Consider the following 21,778-nt stretch of genomic DNA (forward strand, 5'->3'; position numbering starts at 1 on the left):
CTTGACCTGAAAGGATTCCTAATGATCGTCAGGTTGTTGCAAAGTAGATCAGCAATAGTGACAATTTGAGGAGCCTTTGAATCAGATCTGTGAAGCAGGGAGTGGGAGCACCATAAGATTTGTATGAAACAAATACTAAGCTCACAGACGTTTCCTGAAATCACTGCAACACACGCAGCTCAACAACCTGTCGGGTCCGATGGCCATTTTCTTTATTTGGTACTAGAAACATGTCAAAGTGAAACCACCAGCAACCAATGAGTCAGTCAGCTCATCCTCGTGTTTCTAATGTGAAATCACAACCTCTGACTCAACCCTTTAATGCAAGGTTGCAGAAACAGTCACCTATATCCACTGCTGTTTGGGATTTGTCAAAATTGTGACTTAGAGTATCGTCGGTTGAAGAAACCCCTCTATCCTCTTTTTGAGTTGTCATGCTGTTTCCGCAAAGACACAAGCACATAAATATAGCATATATATTCTTTCTCTTTTTTTAGAAGAAGAAAGTGAAATTAAATGTGAACGGGCTCGTCAGATTAATAAGTGAAACCCACATTAACGCTCCGGCCGTGTTTAACATCTTGTTAAGAGCTGCTGAAAATGATATGAGCTACAGTGAGAGAGATGTTATCTTGCAAATGCTCCCTTGCACAGCCGTGGTGAATGTGTCGTCTTGCCAAAGCATCTTCCCTCTGATATTTCTTCCGGATGTACACTCGTTCCAAACCACTGGAGCAGCTCCAGTCTAATCCCTGTCACCGGGTGAGAGATAGTAGATGTTGTTAACAGTCATGGTGAACAGGGACTGGCGAGGTGAAATTACACCATCGCAGTTGTCTGTTTTTAGAAGGGTAAATCTTTAATGATTCACAAAGGACACCAAACTGCAGTCGCACCTCTCTGTGTGGATTCAAACCTCCCAACACGTTGCTCCTCTCCCTACAACAGAAGATGGTACAGCAGGTGTAGACGCAGCGTGTTGGGGAGTGGTCAGGAGTGTAACATGTGTAATGCATGAACACAGCAGGTACTAGAGCAGATGCTTTATTCTCTGCTTTGTGCCATTGAGTGTAGATGTCCCCCTTAATGCCCCCCCCCCCCCTTCATCTGTAGACAGGTGCAGGATGTTGGCTGGATCCAGTTGCCTTATTGAAAAGCTGACCTTTAACGCATCTTGAGACTTGAGGCTTTGCATACAAATGATGATCCATTTCCTCAGTAACCTGGGCGGTCAGATGATCTGCCTGTCAACGCCACTGCTGGATTCTCCATCAGCTGAATGGAGCTTCATCATTTGTCCCCAGTGGTTTTTGGCGTTCCACAATCATGGCAGAATAATTCAGTCTAAATGTTGTTTTGTTTATTTTACCACGTTCACGGGCCATTGTCTTCACTTGTCTGCATTTGTGAACAAGGTGAATACGAAGGTGGGGCGCATGCCAATTTGGATATTATTAATTAGTCATCATAAACAGCGGTGTTTTAAAGCCAGTGCAATTTAATCAGGTATGCAAAGGCATGGCCTATATTGAAAACATAATTATGCTGAGGGGGAAGTAGATGGCAGATCTGTGTCACGTCCCAAAGAAATGATGCAACAGTGCCACCTACTGTGCATGAGCCGCACACACTGTGATCAGTTGATGGCAACAAGTACGCAATGAATTCTGGGTCCTATTTTTATCGAACAAAAAAATAAATGAATAAATATAAAGTAAAAATAAAGATTATGTTAGGGCTTGTAGGTCAGTTAACATAAAACATGAATAATAACTTTTGCCATTACATTAAGACTGTATTGCTACAGTATCAATTGGTTGAGACTGTAACACAAATTCAAAATAACAGAAATCCAACAAATGTTACATTGATACGATTAAGAAAATACAGATTTTTAACATGGAATTCATCCTTAACAAGCTAGTGTGAAAACAGAATATACAGGAAACTTGTTTTACCTGCAAAACCTCAAATCTTGCATCCAGCCACTGCCTCATTAACTTTATAGTAAATTAGGTCACATTTAAATTCAACTTCTCCAGTTTCCAGCTTCAGTTTAAAGGGATGAATGTTCACAAACACTAAATCAACCGTTCCAGGAAAAGGAAAAAAGTATTTCAACATTAAATAACTTGACACACCTCAAATTCACATAATCATTCACCAGTTTGCCGGACCAACAGACACTGGTTTTCCCCAACATTTATTATCCAAGTCCAGAAATGACGTAACCATTTGTAACTTTGAAATGTGCTTTGCATTTATTAAATCTTGAAAAAAAGCAAAATATTTAATATGCAAAAAAAAAGGTATATACACAATGCTTTTAACCAGAAAGGCACCAAAGACACGAGAGCAGTTATTGCTTCTTGCTGGCTCAATAACGATGAAAAAAACAGGATGTGGATCAGCTTGAAAATGTGATAAGTAAATAATAATAATAAAACAATACTAGCAACACAATAAGAGCTTTTTAGTTTTCTCTCACAATGTAACTATCTTTATTTGAAAGCTTAAAAAGCTAATAAGACAATAGTGGTGTTGTGATAACTAAAATATATATTATTTATTACATATATACAATATTCTTAATGTAGCACATTCTACGTGTGCATTTTTACTCCCTTTTGTGGCTACAATCTGTCCACTAAGTGTGCAAAGGGGGAAAAAAACAATGTGAGAACATCCTTAATACAAAGTACAACTTCTGTCCAACTTAAAAATATTATTTATGAAACATACACATTTGTAATAAATTATTTTTAGTACAATTTTCAGGTTGTAACTTTTAGAAAATAGCTAGTGTATATCCTTGTTACTGCTTTAGACTGAAGTGACATGATGATGATATGGCTGTGATTGTCAGAACGTGGAGTGTTTATTCTGTTGTGTGCATGTGATTTACCATGACGAGGGAGCCGTCCTCACATGTGGTCTCACAAACTGAAGCGAGCACAAGTGAAGCACTTTCCCCCGGAGCCTCGCTCATCCCCTGGGGACGCTCGAGATCTCCGACCGTGAGCAAAGTGACGGTGCCATGCAACTTCACAAGTGCTATTTAAAGTAGAAAGTGTCACGCTTGAGACAAAAAACTGCAACAGATCGTGTTCTCCGTTCGGCCGTGGAGTGTCATGGGTCAGAGCCGGTCAGTTTTGATCTGAAATAGGTAAACAGGTGACGTAACGTCCTCCTATGCATTACTGATATTAACACTCAGTGTAAAGATGGCAGCAGCACTTGTCTTCCTCCTCTTCCTCCTCTCAAATTCAGAAAGCTAGCGTCTTCTTCGGCTGTGGAGCGACCAGGATGGTGCCTCAGATCCATGCAACACTTATAAACCAAAACCAAAATGAAAAACATTGTGACATGCAATCAAAATTTAAATATCCTTGTGGTTTGGGTGGTTTAGGTACAATAATGTAACGACAGCCATGAGGAACATACTCTCAGCACCATTCCTCTGCTCACATGGGGCCCCGCTCTCAAGAAATCAAAGCACGTTGTTTGGATCCCTCCCTGGACTCACAAGGGGTCCTGCCCAGCGTGATGTGGCGTCTTTATGATCGGTCCCATGGGGAAAAACTGCATACAGTTCTACAAAGTGTTAATCTCTACTTCTGTTGTTCCCCACGCGCATGCGTGCGTCATTTGCTCAGGGAGAGCGTGACGTAAGACGTAGGAATGTAGCCTTCGTCCCCGTTGTTCCTGCGGACACGGGTCCAGCCGTCGCCCTTGTCCTCCTCCACCACAGCCAGCACCTCCCCCTCCGACATTGAGATGGTCCCTTCACTCGCGCCTGAAAAGGAGAAGAGAGACTGGATGGAAGGGAATAACTCTGTGGCATTTTAAAGATGCAACGCAAACATTAATAAAGGGGAACTCCACCCATAAATTTTGAATGAAGTGTCTCCCCCTGGAAATAATAAAAAAAAGCCTTGCTGGGAGGCGTTGCTAAGAGACACTGTTCAACCTATAGATGTTGTTCTTTATAAATTTGGTAAGAAATGTGATTTTGAAAAGAGCATTAATGTATTTCATCAACACAATGAAGTGTGCAGTATCTCTTTTAAGTTGAAACCGAAATTGTTGTAACCTCTCAATAGGTCGGGTTACATACCAGGGAAGTTGTACATGGCCGTGCAATTCCCAATAGCAGCAGTTAGTTCGTCATCTTCAAAGTCATCGTCGAACTCTGCGTAGATGGCTTGGGAGGGATCAGGAGTGCTTTCATCTGACTGAGCTCCATCGGGGCTGGAAAGAAGGGAAAAAAAAAGAAAATCACACAGTTTTTCTGTACAGAACAGACAAAAACACATGGAGTCAGACATTATGCATTATGCCTTGTTAGCAGTGCTACCTTTGTAAATCATGAGCTCCGTTATTGTTGAACGTGTGAGGTTTGTAGCGCAACGTTTCCCCTCGACCTCCTGCTTCAGCCACCCAGGTCTACAAGAGAAAGAGCAGCAGATATGTTTATTGTTAGATAATTAGTTTGCTGGTAAAAAAGTCCTGTTCAAAGTCTGACGCAGAGTACTTCACACCCCAACACCTCCTGTCATCATCTAGGTGGGCAAACACTTTACATCTGGGCGTTCTGGCACCATTAAACAGATGCCAGATTAGCTCTTATGCGGTTGGTGTTTGCAGTGTATACGAATTTCCGGACACATCACAGAATCCCTTTGATACTGAAAGATCATTAAAAATAACAAGATTCTCAGGCAAGTTCTGGTTTATGAAAAAAGTTTCTTCTTTTCTATGACTTCTAAGCAGATTTAAGGACGTTCATTAGTGATGGACATTAGAATTAATGACATCCTCAGAGAGTGGAAATTACAGTGAATCCAAAAATATGATCCTTATGTGGGTGTGTGTCCAATTTTACTGACTTATGACCCAGAGGAGGACAAATATTACAATTCAGGGTTTTCGGGAGGTAGGTCTTTTAATTGCCTCCTCTATTTTTATAAAAATGGCATTCACCTTTCCTTTTCACATTGTGTATTATCTTTACCGGCCCTCTGTCTGACCCTTCCTTGAAAGAATAGATCTGAGGAAAAATGAATAAATATTTTAAAATGTAATAAGTTGTAATTAAGAGCAGAGGGCATGATTACCGCATAATGTGTGAAGGAAAAAAATTAGGACCTTATGACATCATAATAACTAACTGACCCTTAATTAACATTAAAGTTAGAATAGCTGCTGAGAGCCGTATGACCTCATTGTGGTAAATGATTACCTCATAATAAGACTAAAAAGGGCAGAGTTCATGATTACCTCATACTTATTGAGCTCTCCCCTCAGTCGCTCTATATTCTGGGATGTCTGGCTGATTTGGGATGCCAGACTAGCGGGGTCTCCCATTTGAGGATTTTTCTCATAAACATCTTTCATCTTCCCCAGAGCCTCGCTAGAGAGAGGAGAGAGAGAGGACAGAGACAGTGAGTGGGGGGGAAAAGGGAAGAAGGAGGAGTGACTTTCAGTAGAAATTGGTTCCCGGCAGAGCTGAGGGCTGGGTACGCGATTCAAACACTCACACAGGCGCCACAGAAGTTAAACACGCTGATGTGCACAGCATGAATTATTTTACCCCCACCTCCGCCAGAGAGGTTCCAACACACAGTTATCACCACACAGGAGGAGACAGAAACACACACCTCTGATCTACTTCCTTTTGCAGTTCTTTGCAAATTTCCTCCAGCTTCTGTTGCAATCTCTTCCTGCGCTGCTCTGGAGGAAGATGTGAAAAGTCCTCAGTCACTGTCGGCTGCAAAAGGTCACAGGAAGGGTGGGTTAACACCGCACTTACGCTACAGCAGCAGTTTCATAATGGCAGTTACCATGAGAACAGAAACAAACAACCAGCCTGCGGTTTGAGTTCAGCTCAATTTGTCTCACTGACTAAACATGAGTTTCGAATGCCTTAGTTACACGTGTTGGGCTTCAGATGAATGGAAAAGTACAAAAGTGAGCTGAACTGAAAGCCACCACCCATGGACAAACAAATACAATGGAGTAAACTTTTATAAATTTGTCCTATTTTCTTTTTGGCTACATGATCAAGAAATAAAGCTGTGATAAACGAGCATGCAGAAACAGCTATTTTATAAATCAGGTTATTGCTCTGTTTCCTCCCGTGCTACCAAGTATTCGTCCCTCACTCCACCACCAGGTGGCCACCTCTTCAATACAACCGAGCCACGTAACACTGCTGGATGCTGCATGTTGAGTCATCTGAGCACAGAAAGTCTGAGCAGAGCTTTGTGAAGGGAAAGTTATTACAATGAGTTGAGGTGTTGTAATGGAAAGGTGGCCACTTTTATGTGTCACACGGCTGAGACCCCCACCCACACCAGCTTTGTTGTCAATATTACCATGATCCTCTCTGGAGTAATCCTCTGAGGAAAAACAGAAACAGGATGTGTATAGAAAAATATCTCACAGTATCCTTAAAAGTGGTTTTTCGTTTTCCACAGCCCTACAAAGTGTCCCTTACATGTTTATATATAGCACACAAATATTGAAAATAGTGGGTATGAGTAGTAAGAGCTATGCCACATGTGTGTGAATCATCGGTCACTGTCGCAGCGGCAGGAACACATGGTGGTGGTCTGCGAGCCCTGATGGGGTGGAGGTCTCCTGGCACCCGAAACCTTCTCCCCTGGTGACTCACCGATCTCCTGAGCGTCCGGAAGGAAGAGATTCTGGGTTTGACTGTCTTATTGATCTCCTTCAAACAGTACGACAGGGGGTCCCGGCCAAACTTGGGGGAGGGGGGTCCGTTAGCAGGCGAGGGGGCGGGGGGTGTGGAGAAAGGTGGGAGCGTGGAGGGAGAGAGCTGGAGAGGGGAGCGCCACCAAAGTACCAGCACCCGAGCATGAGATATGCAGGCGGAGGGCGGTGTTCAGGATAAGGGGAGACATGGGGGAGGGGTTGGAAGGATGGGAAGGATGGAAAGAAAAGAAAGAAAAGAAAGAAAGAAAGAAAGAGAGAAAGAGAGAAAGAGAGAGAGAGGTGGGGGGAGACGGGGAAGACAAAAAGGTGACAAGGGAAAGAAAAAGACACAGTCAACACCTTGAAGCGCACCACGAAGCCAGGAAGACAACACTGGAGCAAACCCAGCACACGAGCCCAGAGAGCATGAAAAGCACAAACATACATCTGTCTCTTTGGCTCTCATTGACACACACATGAAAAAAAAAAAAAAACAACAACTCAAAAACCACGGCGAAAGCCACCACCCACAGCTCTCGGTGCCTGTAGCTCAACCTCGCTTCAGGTTGAAGGAGTGAGCCACAGGAAGGAAGCTGGGTTGTGGGTTAGCTAGATGCTGTTTTACTCATCAGCCACATTGAAGAGCTGTGGTGAAACGACAATATTGTTTAATAGGACATCACTACTTGTTTGTTTGTTTGTTTGTTTGTTTGTCAGCAGGATTACGCAAAAAAAAATACATTTGACCGGTTCCAGGAAATTTGGTGCAGATCTGGATCATTTCTGGATGGTTTTTTCTTTTGGATCTTGAAGAAAAAAAACTAAATCAAGCATGTTTAGGGGGCCAATGTTATGAGTGTCTACAATTCCAAATAAATTCCAGATCAAATACATTTAAATGTGGTTTCATAAGGGGACTGTTGGGCCTTGTTTGTTCGTTAGTGAGCAGAATTATGCAAAAACATCCATGAAATTTTCATGAAATTTTGTTGAGGGATGGGACATGATCCAAAGAAGCTCTACTGAGATACAATCAAAGTTAAGTTTTACCCAAACTGTTTACTGAAAACATAAACACTTCAGGTGCTGCTTCTTGGTTAACTTATGACAAACGAGTCAGAATGCACACACACTGTTTTGGGGTTTGGATACAGTAACGGTGTCCTATGCATTCGCGGAGAAAAAGATTCGAAAAACTTTTTTAAAAAAAAGAATGATGAGCACAATGACTCAAACTGTGAAAATCAGACCCATGTAATAAAAACCTGACAGAGTCAAGAAGAACATAAGTGAAACATAGTGTTCACGGTAAAATCGATGAGATCTCCCAGTCTGACCTATGCAGATGAAATATTAGTCCATATATCAGTGCACGCGGCTTAATTAACACAGTGGAATAGTGCTTATAGATTTTTCGGAGCTTAATAAATACCCTGTGTGAACTCTTACAATGAGGTCAACTTGAAAACATGCCTGGAGTGAACTCCATTAAAAAAAAACTGTCTCAGCTTTATGTCTATGTGGAGAGGTGGGGGTGGGCTCTATTAGTTGAATTACATAGGAAGCTGATACCTTCCAGTCGAGTCTATACAGTGAATGTCTATAACTGCTCTACAAAAAGGCTCCTTGTGTAAATACAGAGAGTTTTAAGTGCAACACTATTATTACGTGAACATCTACAGGGTAGGTGCTAGTTTTCCTGAGAGTTATGGGGCTCTAAATACAGGAGGGCAGCTGAGAATGGAAATGTTTAGGGGGGCCAGGGATAAACCAAACGCTCACTCGAGCCAGTATAGTGTGCCTCCTTTTCATACAGCAACAGGCCTAATTGGGAGAGCATGACTGATGACACAGAGCAGTGTGCCACACACATACACAGAACAGGAAGAGTGCACGGCAAAGCACAGCCAGTACGACATGCAGAGAGGAGAGGCGCTGAACAAGCAAACACTGAAAGAAGGGATCGTTTAGTGCTGGGACTGGAGGAGGGGGGAACCATTAGCTGGTTAGTGGTCAGCCACTCGTATCACCACTTTAATTTGGGACCTCAGCAAGAAAGCTCAAAGATTTACAACGTATGGAAGCTCACTAGACTGAAGTCGATACTCGAGAGCAAACAGAAAAATGTCAGCATTAAATTTTTATAGCATGAATGTGTGTGATCCAGTTTCTCTGAGCTGGTGTCATCCTGGTGTTGGTCCAAAGATTTTATTGTGATGACAGACATAATGCTAGGTTCTGGCCAGTATAATGGGAGCAGTGTGTTTGCGTATCCCTGTAGAGGAAAATTCAATGTTGTTTGGGCTCTGTGCTGATGAAAGCACAAGCACAGCAGAATGCTGACTGCCTGTTGACCTATTGGAAACCACGTTGCAGAGAGAGGGTGCGTGTGGGGGCAAGGTTTTATTCACTCACAGCCAGGGACAGAGTCATGCAAAGGACCTTTTCTAGAGGTGTCGGTCGGCGCACGTGTGAGTTCATGTGTAGCATAATGAAAGAGGTTCATGCATTATACTGAATTTTGGAGATGAGAGGGTTGTGTGTGTGTGTGTGCGTGTGTGTGTGTGTAGCCACAACCACAGGTCCATCATGAGTGCTCTCTGTGGAGGGGATTTCTTGACTCTGCCTGCTGGCTCTTTGGCTCAAACAGTAACTTTGCCATGCAAGAAGTCACCCACTAATCTGCCTGGCTGCCGCCCAGTAGACTTTCAGATCTGCCGTTGCTGATCGTTGATGCAAACTCATTCGTTGCAGAATTTCCACAAAGCAAAGAGCGAGGCCATGTCATTAGGATAAACTGTGCTCTGCTAGTGTGAAACGTCCTACCTTGCTCCTTTTGCTGAAAAGCCAAAAGTTTTTGCTCTTGTTCTTTCCCAGGAGGTCCAGGGGGCCCTTGGGCGTGCCCAGGCTGCTGTCAGATGAGGCCCGGTTGATGCCCTGACTGTAGTCCTCAAACTCCACATCTCCAGGACGCTCAAAGCCCGACTTGTTCTGCTCTATTACAACCATGGAGTCCTGAAGTTGATGTAATTATCAATGAGTCATTCTCAATGTGCAGCATAAAGCCATGCAACACATTAAAATCCATTTAGCATTTTTGGAAACCAACTCACATTCTTCTCATTAATGTTAGTGCCGGCTTTAGTAATGCCTTCCAGGCACTTGCCAATGATAGGCATCACATGCCTCTCTGTGTCCGAGAACAAAATGTAACCTTGGGCCATCTTCCGTACTCGCCTCTCATCCAGATCCTGCAGATTCTAGAGAAAACACAACAACAGTTGCTCAGAAACTGTCAATATTAGGGTTCAGATAATACAGAGCCCATACATCAACGAGTATGTCAATATCAAGGTCACAACATGTTACTTCTGTAGTACAGGATCTCCTTTGGGATGAAATACAATATATAGAAACTGAACAAGTCAAGTAATTTATGATTCTATTATACTGTATATGTGCTAATGCCAATATAGCCAAAATTAACAAATTTAACTGAAGAGTTAATCTTTGGATTTTAAATCAGTGAGTGCAGCTTTTATTACTGGTACAAAGTGTGCAGTGATATACACATGGCAGCATAAAGTGGCGACAAACTGTACAGTGTGCATTTAAATTTAGAAAAACTGATATATGCTCAAATTGCAATATGCCATTCATGTCCTTTATCATGTGGAATCAAGAAATTCACTTTTCAGGCTTATTGTAACAACTCCCTTTAATGTTGAAGGCAGTAAAATTGTCCTGTTGCAGTATTCTATTCACCTACGTTGAATATTAGTGGCATGTCATTAAAGTAGAACTGGCTCTGCTCCTTGTTGTACTTCTGGAGCTGAGCAGCGTAGTCGTTCTTACACTCCTCGGCTACATGTGCCCTCAAATGAGCCTGCTGTTTGGCCTAGAACCACCCACACACACACACACACACACACACACACACACACACACACACACACACACACACACACACACACACACACACACACACACACACACACACACACACACACACACACACACACACACACACACACACACACACACACACACACACACACACACACGGAGAAGACAGGTTAACCAGCAGAATCTGATTTGACTTTAAATTGTGTGAAATAGTCCTTATAATACAGATTTATCCCCCCCACCTTGTTACCTTTTCAACGTCTGCTTTCGTGGCGTTGATGTCTTGATCGGTCTTCTCTGCATACTGTGCTGCACGCTCCGCTTCTCTCCACTCCCTCTCAAAGCGCTTTTTACTCTGGTGTGCAGAGAGAAAATGAAAAAGAAAAGACCACGTTCATTTCATCAGGGTAAGTGAAGCCATTGCCTCAATGAAAAATTTAAAGGTTTGACTTTTTGGAGCAGAAGAATCTTTTTTTACGGTCTTTCAAAAATTCCAATCATCACTAGAAAGAAATCTTGGATTGATGATACTCGTCTAAAATTAGGAACTGCTTAACGGCCATTAAACAAATTAAGCTATCTGACAGACCGCACTGAACCTTTTCTTTCACAGAGAATATTTTTGTTTTTTCCGAAACAAAACAACACAGAGGAAAATGAGAGAAATAAATGAGCCTATTACCTCCACCAAGGAGGTTATATTTCACCCCTGTCCATTTGTTTGTTGGTTTGTTTGTTTGCAAGCCAGATTACACAAAAACAACTTCACAGATTTCCTCGAAACTTGGTGGAAGGATTCGGTATAGGTCAAGGAAGAACCTTTTAAATTTGTTGCAGATCCAGGAGTGTTTCATCCCCCTTTTCTTTAACATTACGAGATGGAGGCATTTTTCCAATTTTTCACTGATTTGCTAGGGAATAATTCCTAGGTCTTGAGGATTGTTTTTTTTTTGGCACATTTAGGGAACTGATTTCTATGAGTGTGTGAATTTTGGTGCAGCTTGATTCAATCCAAGGGGGGTGCTGGGCCTTGGCAGAGGTATGCAATCTACTAAGTGCCATTGTAGTATTAGTCTTTGCTTTTGCAATATAAAATGCTGTTTCAAAGCTTATTGGATGCCTTTTCAAGAAAAAAGTATTTCAGAAAATGTTTGACTTACACCGTCGAGTTGCTTGTAGGTGCTCTCCAAACTCTGCTGGGCCTTCTTGGCCTCCATCAGATACTGCAGACATTCATAAAAATAGCCAGGGTGTGAGGAGGGTCAGATGACAGCGAGAGAGGGAGAGAGGGAGAGAGGGAGAGAGACCCACATGTACGGCCAGACACAGAATAAACAATGGCCTCCCAAACTCACTCAATATGTCAGAGAAGAAAACAAATACCAGTGTGTCTGTTCGAGACGTCACGTCTGCAGCACAAGCTTTTACATGGCTGCAACATTTTGCAATCCAGCGAGACAAAGCCGAAGCATTCCTCTAACAGAAATTACACAGTACCGCCCGAACCATATTTTCCTTAGGAGACACTTCCTTCCTGCCACAACAGTGAGATCCCTGCATCTCCACCCCTCGTCTGCCATTTCTCTCCTCTCGCGCTTTACACTCCACTTGGGCTGTATACTCGAGATTAAATTCCCATCAAGCATGTTCTCAGGCTGCTGTTGAATGTGATGCTGCAGACACATACCAGTGTACAAGTGCATACACTCGAATAAAATCTAGGTGTTTCTGTTTAGCTCTTCCACGGCAGATGAAAGAGTTTGAAATGGGATCAGGCTCAAATCAAGATGTAAAAAAAGTAAAACTCTATTAAAAGTAAAGACAATACGGCCCCAAACACCACAACACAACATAGTTGAAACACTAAACGATCGAAAGGTTGTGAGTACATTTTGACATGTTATTCCAAGGGATCACAATATTTAGTTTCAAATGCACCATGTAAGTGATAGAAACACACTTATTTGGAGTATACTGACTAAAGAGATGGACCTTTCCCTGCTAATACCAGTGCACTCCCAGTTCTCTCTATATCTCTCCATAACTCACCGTCTTCCGCTCCTGCTTCAGCTCTTGTAGGTACTTGGTGAGATCGATGCAAATGTTCATCATCATGTTTTCAGCAATCAGCTCCCTCTGCCCGGCGTAGTCATTCATCTCATTCAGGATCTCCAAAAAAGACTGGTAGCTGGATAATCTGCCATTGAGGAGGAGGAGGAGGAGGAGGAGGAGAGAGGAAAGGGTGGATAAATAATGACACGGTGATGGGGGCACTGATATGATGATAAATACACAGAGAAAGTCAACATTGGGCCAATTCATAAGAGGCTCATCACTCCCTCATTCCTGTTTCCTTCTAGGGGCATTTAAATGGCTACAACAGCATGGATAACACACATGACACAACGATCCCTCACAGTTTGAAGCTTGATTTGAGTTCTGTTTTTACTTGTTAGTTCCCTCATTGAGTATTTAACAAACTGTTGAAGGAAATATGGTCACAATCTCCCCATCTCTTCCTGAGTTATGGTGAACAGTGGCCGGAGAAGTGTTCAAAGTTGACCTTTGACCGTTTGGATATAGAAAGTCATGACTTTATCATTGAATACCATCACACAATTGTGTTAAATTGTGTCATGATGAGCATGTGATTATTAGACTAACTGCCAAAAACATGCTTTGTAAGCATCACAGTGACTTTTGACCTTTCACCAAAATCAAATCAGTTAATTCTGTTTTTCCTGTGATATTCAGAAGAATGGGACAGTCTGATGAACAACCTGAAACACAGCAGCTCTGTGTCCACGGTTCAGACTGGTGGTGGTGTATTAGTCAGGGGATTTCTTGACAGCCCCTTGATACCAATCAATCATGATCTAAATGCTACATCCTCTCTGAGTATTGTTGATGACAACATGCATCCTTTTATGGCCACAATTTACCATCTTCCAATGGCAACTTCCAGTATGATGACACACGTGTCTCAAAGCTAACTGTCTCAAACCAGTTTCAAGAACATGACGACGAGTTTAGTGAAGTTCAACGCTGTCCAGAGTCAGCAGATCTAAAACCACTAGAGGCCATTTAGGATGTGGTAGAATGAGCATTGAGAATTTTCAGCATAAATGTGCAGCTGACAGATCTGCAGAAATCATGTGACGCAATCATCTCAGCACGGAGCAGAATCTCAGAGGAATGTTTCCAACATCATGCGGAATCAAGTATGAGAGTGGAATTTCTAAGTGCTCAGAGAGTGTGAAACGTTAAACCTGAAAAAACAATCCCTTTTAGCAGGGGAAACAAGTTGTGAATGCAACAGTGATGTATAAAATCACCTTTTACAACCTTGGCAACAACAAAGTTTGTGTCAACTTGGTGAAAGCAAGTCTTTATTCAGCCTCTTAGTTCCGTTTTGTTTTCTCCAAACTCCTGAGGGGAAAATTGGTTTCCGGCTGTTAAATGCTCCAATATGTTCATCAACTAGTCTCTAAATGTGGAGCAGGGAGGGTGTAGTGTGTGAAGAGCTTCAGATTTGGGTGGTTATTCTGTGCGAGTTAATCACTTCTATTAGACTATTTCATGTCATATAATTTGTCATTTGATTTTATACTTATACATACAATAAAAATATTGAATTCACACGTGTTTCTAAGTTTTCTTAAGGAGAATAGCAGCTCACCTGCACTCGGGTTCATCTTTGCTGCTTCTCTTTAGGTTATATTTCTTTGAGAGGTTCCTGCAAACAGCGAAAGTTCATCACACAATTAGTCAACAAATACAAACGAACAAATTCTCACTGGGAAGCGGCTGAAAACAAGGACCAAAAAATATATTCTTAGGCACCCCCCTGGCACCTTTTTATACAACAGTTTTTAAAAAACAACAGTCCACTTGTAAACTAATTAAAATAGCTGTTCTTTCTCTCTCCCTCTGACCACATCCTGTCTATCATGTGCCAGTCTGCTCCCACTTCCTCTCCTCTCCAGCAAAGCTCAGCACAACAACAGATGTCGGCCTGCACGCTGGAAGACAACTGCATGGGAGAGAGAGCTCCACGGATGGAGAGACAGAGAGAAAGAGAGAGAGAGAGAGAGAGAGAGAGAAGGAGAGAGAGGGCACACACTGCAGCTGGAGAATGAGGCCAGTGTTCCAGAGACAAGTTAGATTCTGTCCCAAAGTAGTCATAAGACCCCACAAACATTTTATAAACAGCCTTCTAAAATACACCCATGCAAACACAATCTCACACACACACACAATCTCACACACACACACACACACACACACAGTATGAGCTGCTTTGGGCGACACACTTGCACACAGGCATTTGAGGCAGACAAGCACAGTTGAACCACATCAAGAGCGGCTCCTACCTCAGTTGTTTGGCATAGTTTTGCTCGATCTCCGTCCTCTCCTTCACAAACTTCACATACTTCTCCACCAGCTCCAGGCCGGACTGCGTGTGCTTCTCGATGATGTCATATTGGTCCTGGAGGAAAGGGGAGCACGAGAGACCAATAAGGAAAACGACATTAAGGCATGTGTGAACTTCTGTGGGGGAGAAAATAACTGGGATGTTCCACTGGTTGAGTTTGAGGTCAGCGAGAAGAATCATGAATGGAGGGGGATAAACTAAACACATCAAGGTTTGTTGGATTCCACGGATGCTCTCCACATGTGAACGGTCTCCAAACTTCCGCTTCGCTGTAAATCATGGGGCACTCGTGTTGTGAGAGAGAGAGAGAGAGAGAGAGAGAGAGAGAGAGAGAGAGAGAGAGAGAGAGAGAGAGAGAGAGAGAGAGAGAGAGAGAGAGAGAGAGAGAGAACTGGGTCACGACAGGAGTCAAGACTCTCAGGAGGGAAAAAGGTGGATTCAGACTCCTCTAGGGCCACGGGTACTACGGCCAAAAAATTATCTTCACGATAATTGTCACAATAAATGATTATTTATTCTTTATGAGCAGAGGATGACAAACACTAGATAAACAGCAAAACATTTTACAATTCAATTATATGTAATACATCCTCATGTTTATGTGCATAAGCAATATTAATATTGGGCTTTTGTCATATTGCTTTTGATGAAAATTATATTGTGATCATTCTTGATATTGTTTTATTGCACAGCCCTAAGCTGATCTGACATTCTGTACTGTGTCATGTGTTCACTTACATCAGATGAGTTCTTTATAATGCAAATCTATGACCTATTTCTTTTGTCTGTTCCCGTACAACTGAATCCGCTGACATTTCCTTTTTCCATTTTTCAGCATGAAGGAGGTACATCATGTTTCTCTTGTTTGCACGTGCACTCTATGGCACCTACAAGCCGAGGCAGGTCCACTAATAGAGGGAGATGATATCTAAGCCAATCTTTCTCTCACTCTACACCCGGAACCATTTCCCTCACGTTTTTTCTTGCTGCTGACTTTAAGTATTGAGGGGGGGGAAGGGGGGGTTGCAATTTGAAAAGAGGGATTCCTAACAAGTTAGGCCATGTTCTGCTGTACCCCTCCTCCCCTTCAGGTAAAAACAAAAGAGACAAAACTCAAATGAATGAGACAACATTTAGACTAATTACAGGACACAGTTAAAAAAAAGGTTCAAATAGAGGCCTGCAATCCATCACCGCAGTAACACCTAACCAATAGGCAGCACCGGGGGTTTAATTCACTGTCATTAATTACAGAGCTCAAGTAACGATAGTCGCTACAGATGACTTACAACTATGGATTTTCCCATTTCCAAAGATGCCTGTGTTAACAACAGATTATCTTCCTCGTGACAGATTATTTATGTTGTGAATGATTTAGAACAGCAACTGGCTGAATCCATTTCAATATCACCACATTCAATCGAACAGAAAACTAAGGCTGCAGTTATCTATGCTGACCATAAAACACGTTGGATTCATTACAGGGGAAACTAGAGGGGCACATAGTTGAGCGCATACCTCCACCAAGGCCTAACAGTCCCCTTGTATACAATGAAGCTGCACCAAATTTCACACACTCTTGGATTGTCTTGGATCAGTTCTGCAAAAATACCAGATTTTATTTTCTTCTTTTCATCAAAATCAACAAATTACTTCCTGTGGGGTAACAGTGAAAATTTGGATAAATCTTGCAATGTTCAAGAAAACAATCCTGGATCCGCACCCTCATCCAGATCCTTACAAACATGTGATTGTTTCTTCAGTGACACATACCGCATCCTTCCACAGAGTTTGGCAGTAATCCCTCCGGTTGTTTTTGTGTAATCTTGCTTAAAAACAAAACACACAAACCAACCAGCAAAAAAGCAGACAGGGGGGGTAAAAAGTTGACACGCTGCCACTTACCAAGAAACTATTTCAGCAACCTATGAACACATAATAACTCAGCACTGAAGCACTGAAGCCACCAGGAGACAAAATCCAATTGAACTGGTAAGGAGATGACTAACTACGTAAGAATCGAGAAGCACGACCGGTCACATACATGACCAGGCCTGAATCAAGGTTTTAAAGGCCACTGTAAGAGGGCGAGTTATGAAATATGAGGAATATGACAGATGGAAACTTTTGAAATACTGGCCATGTTTACACTGAACAACTGGGGAGTTACGGTGTGAAATGTGGAAGTGCAGTGCCATCACATCAACTCCTGTAATGACCATCAAGGAAACGAGGAGGAGGGCTGACATATCTGAATTTCTTTGGAATCTTAAATGTTGATTTTCAAATTACATCACTATGAGCAGTTTATGCATCATATTATGGAAAGACTTTGATAGCAGAAATGGAGAAATATATTTATTTTTGGCAGCTCTTGATTCAGACCGTTTGCATACACACGTCCAATCGTTTGCATATTCAGTTTCTGAACTGCCTGTCAGTCTTGTGCCAGGTCAACGTCTGTGGACACCGATTAATGGGAAGGCCACAAACGAGCAGATAAGATGTGTTGGGTGTAGTCTCTGCGTTGGCTGGGCAGTGGGTCCGCGAAACATTATTCTGTCTCCCACTCAGAGTGATCCCACCAGGAAGTGACTACCAACAATCCAGGATTTACACAACCATACACAACACAGCTGCAGAGAGCAAACTTGTTCATGTTGGCAACATTTATCAGATTCAGGAGAGAAACGCTAGATAATTCAATACTGTAGAATCAACCCTATATGTATATTGACTGTTTTCTCCCTGTACATAAATGCATCACATATTTTTCAGGTTGGGTGCAGAACAACAGCCCATTGGGTGAACTCTGAGCTTATACAGAGGTAAAATCTGATTATATATATTAACTGTATAACTTCTTGATTCAAAGCTAAAGTGCTGCAATTAGAAAAATCCCATGTCGTTAAAACTGTCATCAAATACATAAAAATAGATTTTACAGGCCATAGTCAGCATGTCGGCAAACACCAGTGGCTCTCAGACATGTCAGCTGCACTTCATCACCAGTCAAAATAACCGTCATAGGACCCCAGAGAGACAGGGTGAGTACTGAGCTGATTTTCATAAATCATTAACGGCTGGATATGAAACTGCTCCTGACAACTGTGGTTGGTCGTGCCTTTGTTTGAGCAGTAAATTTCACTGATACTTGTGGCTTGTATCCTGGTTATTTCATTATAAATTCAGCCTCCTCCCGTGTCCTAACATAGAGTTTAGACCGCTTAAGTTTTTAAAAACTGTGACACATTACTGGAGCTGCGGTAGCATCGGTTGCATCTTTCTCTCCCCCACTTACTTCACCCTTTTAGATGGGCACACTAAATGTTGTATTTACAGTATGTCCAATAGATTATAGAACTTATCATAAAGTCATAATTTACGTTTTATGGCACAGATTTAGCCAAAAGGGTGCAATAAAAGACAGATAGGCTTCATCATGCTTCGAAACTGGGATTTCAAAGATGTTATCTTCCAGTCCTTCTAGAAATACAGGAGAGAAAACTGGCATCCAGCGAGTGCCACATAACTTTAAAAGTTAGTCACCGTCCTGCAGGGCTTAGGTGGATGTTTGAGCCCTGACTCGTCCCGTCTTGTAGAAAAACTAGGGGCCCGGCCCTGGCCAAAATCTGTCACAATAGTTCTCAGGAGTGGCCTGGTAGCGCTCACTATCACAGCTAATGCCACTGATCTTCCACTCTGCAAAACTATGCCTTAAAATAGCGTATGGATTAACAACAATCAGGAGACAGATGCCATAGAGCTGACTTGGCTCACGGGATGACTCTTTGGCCAAACATAAACACAACCAATTATGCCTGCAGGGCTTTGTCTAACTAGACAGGTGAGGCTTCAGTACAGAAACTAAGAGCTGGATAATTTGTGTTTCACACTGACTGAAGGCAGAATCCTTTGTCAGGAGAGTTTCCTCTGAAACAAGGGAAACGAACACAGCGATGAATGTGAGACTTCTGTTCAGATATAGAGATTCTGATTAATACTGGGGGTGCGGGCGTTTCTCTGCCTCAATCAAAGTAGGGCAAAACTAATTAGGCTGTTGCACCGGCATGAACGATGGAAAAGGGACAGGGGGGAAGAGGCCTAGGGGGAGCGTCTGTAATGAGGTCACAACCTCCCTGTCCTCATCCTCACAGTGCTCCATTTTACATATTCAGGTTCCCTGCAAATGTGCATGTTTGCAAAACGTGTGGCTTCATCTCCTCAGTACAGTGCGCTGGATCGTAAACTGTGGCAGTCACCAAGGCAGTGTGGTGCACGGAGAGATTTTTAAACAGGATTAGTTTAGATTCTGGACGGTGCTGTCAACATCGCATCCAAGATTACCGCTTTAGCTGTAGAACCTTGATTTGTTTTTAACAGCCCCCAGTCACACCAGCTAATATTTAGTAACTGGGAATGTCAGCTAAGCCTAATAGAAATATAACCCATCTGTTTACATCCAACACTTGACTCCTTTGCAGCTCATTGGAAAATGAATATGAATGAAATCTGTGCACTGTTTGTTTTTGTTTTTTTAATAAACGATCATGTCACTGAGGAGGACACACAATGCGTTTCATCCAGGCAGCATCTGGTGTCCTCTCTATGGAAGGTGTGCCAGTGTAAACAATCAATCATCTCACTACAACACACCTCAGCACAATTACATTTGTTTGTGTGTAAATTTGTGTATAGGCTGTAGAATAAATAATACTCTGACACTGACACAATCCTACTTTGATTCAAAAGCCTAAAATGTACTTTTATCGTAGCGCAATCCCCGATTTTACCTGATTCTACTTTTTATTATTGTAATGGAAGGTCATGCTTACGTTGCTGTTACATGTTAAGTGTATTCATTATTCTATGACTGTGTTTTTATTTGTTTATCTATTCTACTTGTGTTTTTTTGGGGTTATGAAGCAACTTGTAACTATGTTTTGAGAAGTGCTATATAAGGACTTTAGGACATTATTATTATTATAATTAATAGAGTTTAAAAGAGTCTGACGTGAAATATTGGATTAATTCGACTTAATATTCAAGTTACTTTTGATTTAGTACTTGTTTGTTCCCAGTGGGTGAGAGACGTAAATAGCCTGCACACTACATAACTTTACATCTGTCCAGTACAAGTCAGTGAAGTGTCACACAGTGAATAAGAATCTAAATTACAAATAAACTCATATTCGCTTTCAGTGAATGCAACACGTTCATATGAGAGGATATGTAAAAAAAAAAACCCAACTCTTTTGTTTCGCTCTTAAGAAAATTGTCCGAAAATGGAACCGCGTCCGTGAACGCACCGTTTTGCAAACACAACCGAGCGGCTACGGAGCGAAAAACCGTCGTTGTTGTTTTTTTACCCTCCTACATTTAATCCACACATGCACAACTTTAAAGCGTCACACACTCCTTTCCACGAATAATGTCACTTTTATCATCGAAGGGAGGAAGACGAGGGACTCACCCAAAGCTCCGTGCCCCAGTCCATGTTCAGCCTGTTGGCCGAGCTGAGAGTCCGAGGATACAAAGAAGTTCTCCGAAGTTTATCCCCGCAGCTCAGAGGAAGAGGAGGAGGGGGAGGAGGAGGAGGAGGAGGCCCTGGCACCGAGAATCCCGACGCGCTAAACCAGTCGTAACCTCAACACATCCCGCTGCTGCTTCATTCAACGACTAATGTGCAGCAGCACCATAATGAGCTAATTAATTATGGCTGACGGTCGCTGCTCCGATTGTGTTCGAGTGTTTCTCTCCGCGCAGCAGAGAAGGATAAACTCCCACATCCGCGTCACTCCCAAATCCTAAATCTTAAAGGGCCAGTGCGCTGAATCCAGAGGGGAGACAAGGCCAGGGATCAGAGCCACACGATGCGTTCTGTCCTAACCCATAAAGTTAGGTGTTGTTTTTTGTTATAACACCACCCTGCTGAGAGGCCCTTCATCCAGCTCTGCTGCCCTGACGGGGCTGACTGATGCTGCCACATTCACCAGGAGCTACTCATGTCACCGCTGACTCCCAGTTAAAGGGATCGTTCACCCAAAACCTCATTTTCTACTCACCACTATGCCGATGCAGGGGTGGGTGAAGTGTTCGAGTCCACAAAGCCCTTTTGGGGGTCTCAGGGGTAAACAGCGTTGCAGTCAAACACAATACAATTGAAGTAAATGGTGACCGATTTTTCAAACGCAAAAAGAACAACAGAAAATAAACATGAAATGCCTCCATACTGCTCCTGTGGTGCAATCCAATTGTCTCCAAAGCACCGACATTCAAATTCGACCAGAAACAAGTTAATTTCCACTGTTAGCCTAAATATCCGCTGTGATATACGTGTGAACGTGGCTCCGGGGGAGGATATCATGGACATTTAGGTTAAAAACATGGTGTAAATGATGCAGTTTCGAGTCGAATTTGAATGCCGGGGCTTACGGACAGTTGGTTGACACCACAGGAGCAGCATGGAGGCATTTTAATCAATTGTTTTGGATTCGCTGTTTCCCCCTGAAACTCCAAAAGTGCTTCGTGGACTCAAACACTTTACCCACCCCTCCATCGGCATAGTGGTGAGTAGATATTTAGTGAATATTCATTTTTGGGTGAACTATCCCTTTAAGAATTTTCCTCCCCCAGCATTTCATGTGAACTGACTTCTGAAATGATAAAATCAGGGAAACCGTGTAATCACTTCTCAACATGTTCAAAACAAACCAAAAA

At 42.5% G+C, this 21,778-nt stretch overlaps 1 protein-coding gene across 4 annotated transcripts; it reads right to left on the bottom strand.

Annotated features, from left to right (window-relative positions):
- Window positions 1–2,238: 2,238 nt before the first annotated feature.
- On the bottom strand, window positions 2,239–20,960 carry trip10a (thyroid hormone receptor interactor 10a). 4 transcript variants are annotated; one of them, XM_034593467.1, is made up of 16 exons: window positions 20,532–20,960; window positions 14,997–15,112; window positions 14,303–14,359; window positions 12,673–12,820; window positions 11,784–11,846; window positions 10,874–10,978; window positions 10,487–10,615; window positions 9,831–9,977; window positions 9,544–9,732; window positions 6,677–6,841; window positions 6,378–6,401; window positions 5,661–5,770; window positions 5,281–5,413; window positions 4,358–4,446; window positions 4,118–4,251; window positions 2,239–3,796 (listed from the first exon to the last, which is right to left on the bottom strand). In XM_034593467.1, exons 1-16 carry the CDS (start codon window positions 20,553–20,555, stop codon window positions 3,645–3,647), a joined length of 1,785 nt encoding a protein of 594 aa, XP_034449358.1. In that variant the 5' UTR covers window positions 20,556–20,960; the 3' UTR covers window positions 2,239–3,644. The 4 variants fall into 4 exon arrangements, with proteins under 4 accessions (XP_034449358.1, XP_034449359.1, XP_034449360.1 ...); XM_034593468.1 differs by lacking the exon at window positions 6,378–6,401 and having other exon boundaries at window positions 20,532–20,957; XM_034593469.1 differs by lacking the exon at window positions 6,677–6,841 and having other exon boundaries at window positions 20,532–20,956.
- Between the last annotated feature and the right edge of the window lie 818 nt (window positions 20,961–21,778).

This window comes from Hippoglossus hippoglossus, chromosome 8 (assembly GCF_009819705.1).
Source record: "Hippoglossus hippoglossus isolate fHipHip1 chromosome 8, fHipHip1.pri, whole genome shotgun sequence".
NCBI classification, from domain to species: domain Eukaryota; kingdom Metazoa; phylum Chordata; class Actinopteri; order Pleuronectiformes; family Pleuronectidae; genus Hippoglossus; species Hippoglossus hippoglossus.